We start from the raw sequence: 6879 nt of genomic DNA on the forward strand, positions 1-6879 counted from the left end.
CAACACTAGAGAAAGGGGAGGACGAAATGAGTGAGGAGGAACTACGACAAATCATACCGACACAATGGCACCAGTACCTCGAATTATTCAAGGTAGAAAGAGCAAGAAGACTACCACCAAGAAGAGAATGTGACCACGAGATCGAATTAGTAGCAGGGGCTGAACTGAAACCAGGACCAATCTACCAACTGGACGAGCATGGGGATGCTTTCCTGAAGCAGTGGATCAATGATGGACTAACTAGTGGACATCTGCGAAGAAGTAAATTGCCCTATGGGTCCCCAGTATTCCTGGTCCCCAAGAAAGGAGTCATTCCCTATCGAGTATTTACAGATTACCGGGCACTTAACAAGGTAACCATCAAGGATTCGTACCCAATGCCACTTATCTCGACCTTACTCGATCGACTTCAATTGGGAAAGGTGTTTACCAAACTCGACCTGAAAGGGGCCTATCAGTTAGTTCGAATAAAAGAAGGAGATGAACATAAAGCTGCTCTACGAACACGATACGGTAGCTTTGAAAGCACTGTTCTAAGGGATGGATTATGCAACGCACCAGCCACCTTTCAAAACTTCCTGCAGGATATGTTCCACGACCTGTTAGATGAAGGAGTGGTAGTTTACATAGACAACATCACGGTATACTCAGACACGATCGAAAACCATCAGATAATTGTCCAAAAGGTATTAGACCGATTACTTGAAAACGACTTGGTTGTTAGCCCGAGGAAGTGTGAATGGAGTTGCAACGAAGTAAAGTTTCTAGGGTATGTAATCGGACACGAAGGAATCGAAATGGATCAAGACAAGGTGAAAGCCATTCTAGAATGGGGAGAACCAATGACAGTCCGAGATACTCAGGTTTTTCTAGGATTCGCCAATTTCTATCGACGGTTCATCAAAGGATTCTCACATATTGTGGGTCCTCTTACCCGTCTGACCAGGAAGGATCAGGCTTGGAATTGGACAGAGGAATGTCAAAAAGCTTTTGAAAACTTGAAGAAAACTTTCACGACAGCACCGGTACTTCGACATTTCGACAGAACCCGACCAACCTGGATCGAAACCGATGGATCTGATTGTGCGATAGGTGCAATAGCGTCCCAAAGGTTCGCTCATCCATCGATAAAAGGGACCACGGAACTTCATCCGGTTGCGTATTGGTCTCGAGCAATGACACCCTGCGAATTAAACTACACAGTAGGAGAGAAAGAACTACTAGCCATTGTGGACTGCTTGGTAGCATGGAGACCATACTTGGCGAACAGTAGTGATGTCATAAAAGTCATTACGGATCACAAGAACCTGGAGTACTTCCAAAGTAAGCGACAACTGAATCGAAGACAAATGAGGTGGCTGGAAATATTAGGAGACTTCAACATAGAAATTACTTATTGACCAGGTAGCAAAAATGGGGGAGCAGATGCTTTAACAAGACGAGGGGATTATCACCCGGGAAGAGGGAGTAGTAAAGACCCAGACCTAAACAAAGGAAACTGGCTACAATTGCTACCAAAATACGAGGAACATGGATCGGATTCGAAAGACTCAGGAACCAGACACATAGTAAGAGGAGCAATCCGGGAAGACTCATTATTTGGACTCATCAAAAACGGACTCAACGACTCAGAAGACATAGCAAACATACGACGACTAGGACTACAATTGACACAGACACATAGCACACAGGACACACAGACACATAGCACACAGGATACACAGACACTTAGCAAACAGGACACACAGAAGACACAGATTAGCAACGAGACCTCAGTGGTATCATGGACACAAAGCGGATTGCTCTTGTACAAGAATAGAGTAGTCATACCAGAGGGACAAGCAAGATTAGAAGTAATGAGAGCAAGACACGATTCAATATTAGTAGGACACCCAGGAAGAGACAAAACCATCACTATGATCAAAGAGGACTATTATTGGCCCCATTTGGACGATTATATCGCAAAATATGTGAAAGGATGTGAGATCTGTAACCGACATAAGACTCATCGACACCAACCATACGGACATCTAGTCTCATTGCCAGTGCCCACACTTCCGTGGACAGATATCTCGATGGACATGGTAGGACCTTTGCCGAAATCGACAGAATTCGACGCAATTCTAGTAATAGTAGATCGATTAAGCAAGATGGCTCGATTTATTCCATGTACAACCGGATTGACAGCAAACAAGGTGGCTGACATATACATAAAAGAGATCTTCTCAAAGCATGGAATACCTCGAACAATCGTATCAGACAGAGGAACCCAGTTTACAGCGAGGTTTGGAAGGAAATATGTCAATTCCTGGGAATAAAAAACCTATATTCAACTGCATATCATCCTCAAACAGACGGCCAGACCGAACGAGTGAACCAACAAATGGAAATACTGCTTGGAATGTATGTGAACTACAACATGGACAATTGGGATCAACTTCTACCAATTGCTGAATTTGCTTATAACTGCTCCCCGCATAGCAGTCATGGGTTGTGTCCGTTCGAAGCATGTTATGGCTATGTGCCCCACTACGACATCCATTCGCACGATATTCGGTCGAAATCGAACAAACTAGAGAAGAAGTGGAAGGATATGGGAGAATTACATGCGACTGTTCAAGAGCAAGTCAGGATGGCCAACGAAATTAGTGGGGAATATTACAACAGGAGGCATAAGAGCATACCAGAAGAATTCAGAGAAGGAGAACAGGTGCTACTAAGTACGAAATACCTTACTACAGAAAGACCCAGTCGAAAATTAGAGGCAAAATATGTTGGCCCGTTTAAAATCATGAGGAAGGTCGGAAAAAATGCTTTTGAATTGGATCTACCTCCATCAATGAAGGTGCACAATGTCTTCAATGTGACGCTGTTGGAACCATATCCTAAGGACATGATACCAGGTCGACAGATACAACCCCCACCACCTGTAGTAATAAACGGCCAGGAGGAATTCCATGTGGAAGCAATTGTGGACAGCAGAATTCGACGAGGAAAGGAGGAATTCAAGGTGAAATGGTTAGGATACACTGGGAATGCGGCCTATGACTGGGAACCACGAGAAAATGTAGAAGAGTTGGCCGTTTTTGGTGAATTTCTGGAAAAGAGGAAAAAGGACCCCAGAAGAAAGTGAGAATTAGATCAAGATCAACAAGACTGGGTTGGAAATGAATGCATACACAGGAAATATAGCTACAAATGGAGGAATATAAACACACTAGTTGATGGAGACGTTAGAATTGGCTCGGGGACGACGGGCCGAAGCAGGAATACGAATGACATTGCGAGGAAGAGGAGTATGAGGAGAAGAGGAGGGACCGGTGACTGGTTGGGAGGAACTCAATCCAGTAGGATCACCAGAGGAGGTGAGATGATCCAAGGTTTCCGAGGGAGAAGGAGGAACATAGTTGGAAGGAATGAGATGGAGAGATTTGTAAAGACCCAGATGTACTGGGGGTAGAGGAAGAAGCAGGGAAGAGAAAAGATGGATGTAAGCAGAGAGTTGAGTGAGGGAAGAGGATTGATCCTGGGAGGAAAGAGATTGATATCGGGCCGAGACAGCACAGAGTTCGTGCTCCAGGACAAAGGTAACCTTGGAAGTGACAGTCTGGGCTCCGACAGTAATACCCTTTACATCAACATCGACCAAATTCGAAGGAAGAAGATAGATACCTCGCAAAATTTGGACTCGGGATTGTTGGTTTTCACCGAACACTTTGAGGTTCCCTTCGCGGAGCACTCTCCACAAACACCACCAACTGAGTTGCATCAATATCGCACAGGTAGAGAAGGAAGACTCACGAGGACCAATACAACCTACACGAAAATCTTCTCCGCCATCGAGACGACGCTGGCAATCGGAGCAAAGCTCACCCTCAAGACGGACAACAGCACCATTCTTGTTACGAAGTCGCCAACCTTGAGCCAAGCGATCAAGCTGACAGTTAGAACTCGGTGGAATACGAAGAAAAAAAGAGCTCACGGCGTTACCAAACCATTTGACAGTGGGCTTGATGGCGCCAGTCTCGCGAAAGCGATCGAGGGCTTCATCCTTCAGAGCGAGACGAACAGAGGAGAAAGAGAGGCGGGCCCAGAGAGTAGCTGACGAGTCAGAAACACACAGAATTCTATGGAGATCTTACCGATTTCCGAGTCTTTTCGAGCGTCCAGAGCCTTGGCAAGTTCATCATTGACCGGAACCCTGCGAGGGGCGTGAAAAATGGTTTCGAGTTCATGGGGAACCTCGACAAGCCCCTCTGAACAATCAGAAGGTGGCACAGGAGACTTATTACCAGGAGAATTTTGATTCTCGACGATGGTACCGTGTTCGGACTCGACAGATTTCGCAGGAGATAGGTTCTCACCAGTGGCAGATGGCCCTGCGCCACCTTCGAAGTCAAGGAATTGCTCCATGATGGCGTCATCAAGAGGAGGCGGTTGTTGAGCAGGACCGGGTTGGAATCGATCCTTAATGGCGTCTAGAGCCCTACGAGAAGCATCAACCAATGGAGGTTGAGAATGGGCTGGAGCTTGAGACGTGATTCTCATCCTTTTCGTTTGATGCATGAGAAGTTCGGGATCGACGTCGGGGAGAATGGCCACAGTAGAGGCCCGAGTTTGACGAGAAGAGGTAGAAGGGGACAACTATCTCGTCAGCCAGTGAGAAATGGGAGGATATACATCGAATTCGAAAGGAATTGCTTACAGTACGCTTAGACATGCTCACAGACAGGTCAGAGTTGGAAGGATGCGCTAAGATATAAGTAAGATATGGATGGATAATGATGGATAAGTGAAAAGAACGACGAACAAGAGCAAAAGAAGGAATGAGGAGGAAAGAAGAAGAGAGAGGCAGAAAGAGACTTGGTCAGTAATTCTCGATCACATTGGAGGTCCGTGCGGGTGACGCGTTTCATGGCAACCGTCACACTAGCGTGGGTGTGACGTCAGGGCGCACCAAAGGTGTCTCAGAGCAATCCATGTGAATCACCTGGTTACAGGATTCAGGATCCTCGGCGAGGATCCTTGAGACAGGGGGGGAAACTTGTTACGGAGTAACAACGAATCGAGAGAACTCCATCGAACTCGACGGATTAGGAAGGAAAACGGCGAGAGTTGGAGGCAGTGCTGCAGTAGGTAGGGACAGGTTTTCCCTTTTCGAGATTTCCCCACTGGGTTTGCTCAAAAGCGGTTTTTCACCTGTCCGAGTATGTACATGGACGCTTGCAGTAGGACTGAGAAGAGGAAACGGATACATGTAGACAAGTATATAGTACAATCAGCAAAGTACCAACTTTGCTGATTCTTCAATATCATTCTTTGGCTACACCAATTGCAGAGGAGACACGACCCATTAGCACCAGAGATACATAGATTTCCACGAGAGTTCCATCGACTTCGACCCAACCTGCGACTTAGTCATCGTGTTTCCAGTACCGTTACACTCGTCTCCCTGCTACTCCTTCGGCAGGTTCGTCTCGTCGCGCGCCTCGCCGTGGTCCTTCCGCCTCCCTCCAGCCTTCAACACCTATGGCTGGTCCATCTCGTCTCCCGGCTACCCCTTCTGCCGGTCCGTCTCGTCCCACCAGGAGCCGTCCTACTCCTGTGTCAGCTCAAGAGGGGTCTCCTCTAAGTCTCCCTCCTGCCCTCGGGACCCGAAGCCGTCAACCATCTGTTCCTCCTGCTTCTGGGCTCTCAACTCCTGCTCCTCCTGTGAAAACTCCTCCAAAATCTTCGAAAGGGAAAGGCAAGAAGAAGAAAGCTGTCCAGTTTGAACCGGCTGTGGTGGAAAACGAAAGTACTCAGCTACCAGAGGAAATCCCTCCCGCCCTCGACCATCCCACTATCGCTTTCGACCCTCGGATACCAGAGGAAGACAAACAGCTAGCCACCTTTCGTTCCGTCATTATTGGCTTAACCACGCAATTACAAGCCAATAGACGAGATACAGCGAAGCTCGTCGAATATTGCATGAAGCTGGTCTCCGCGATGAATACTCTCTCTCGGACAATGGCAACCCTTGTGAACTCCTCCGACATAGGGCCATTAGGTCGAACTGAGTTAGCTAGAGTTTCCCGAGAGCTCACAACGGACATGAGCGACTTCTACCGTAATCTCTTCGACTCTCCCTACCTCCTGAACCCCACTGAGTATATGCTCCCCCCTACACTGGACTGGTTAAAACCATCTCAACCAGCTCGACTCAGTTCTCAGGATGGTGCTTTCCTCGATATCCTGACTCTTCCCCCGGACTGTCTCCGAACACTTCGTCAGTTGTGGAAGTTACCCAGTCTGAACCTTGCTCGTGATCCTGCCCTCCACGCTGCTCACATTCTGGCCTTTAACACGGCATGGAGGGAGACTCGGTCACTTCGACGGATAGTACCAGCGAAGGGTACAGAGAATAGCTCTGGAGGTGGTCCTGCACCGGGGAACGGGGAACAGGGAGGAAGTTCGCAGCAGTGAGTTGTACTTAGCTAACGTTGTACCCGTTGTATGAATTACTTCCTCGCCCGTGATCTTGCCGCTCGTCCTTTCTTCGGTTTATCAGGGTGAAGTTCGTGGAACTTCGCCAATATGTCATCAGCTCCGTCCACATTCTCTACTGGTTCCCAGGATACTGCATCATCAGAGCCCTCATAGCCTAACCATTCCACTAGATACTCTAGCTTCCCTGACCTCTTGTTTACTCTCGAATCCACAATATCCTTTACTTCCCATGATTCTCCTACGTTATCTACCTCCACTGGGCCAGGTGGTTCAGCTTGCTGACCAGGAAAAACTGGAGGGTGATATGGACGAAGCAGGGAGACATGGAATACATCATGGATACCTGCCATCGTTCCTGGTAATTCCAATTTACAAGCATGAGAACCTACC

General features: G+C 47.6%; 2 protein-coding genes across 2 annotated transcripts; one reads left to right on the forward strand and one right to left on the reverse strand.

Annotated features, from left to right (window-relative positions):
* Nucleotides 1–3217: 3217 nt before the first annotated feature.
* Nucleotides 3218–4720, reverse strand: TREMEDRAFT_63646 (uncharacterized protein; the record flags this gene model as incomplete). Its single annotated transcript, XM_007005798.1, has 5 exons — nt 3218–3726; nt 3802–3937; nt 3983–4101; nt 4122–4644; nt 4706–4720. 5 exons carry the CDS (start codon nt 4718–4720, stop codon nt 3218–3220), a joined length of 1302 nt encoding a protein of 433 aa, XP_007005860.1.
* Nucleotides 4721–5529: 809 nt separating this feature from the next.
* On the forward strand, nt 5530–6059 carry TREMEDRAFT_63647 (uncharacterized protein; the record flags this gene model as incomplete). Its single annotated transcript, XM_007005799.1, has 2 exons — nt 5530–5901; nt 5940–6059. 2 exons carry the CDS (start codon nt 5530–5532, stop codon nt 6057–6059), a joined length of 492 nt encoding a protein of 163 aa, XP_007005861.1.
* Nucleotides 6060–6879: the final 820 nt, after the last annotated feature.

The sequence above is a fragment of the Tremella mesenterica genome, assembly GCF_000271645.1.
Source record: "Tremella mesenterica DSM 1558 unplaced genomic scaffold TREMEscaffold_8, whole genome shotgun sequence".
Taxonomy (NCBI): domain Eukaryota; kingdom Fungi; phylum Basidiomycota; class Tremellomycetes; order Tremellales; family Tremellaceae; genus Tremella; species Tremella mesenterica.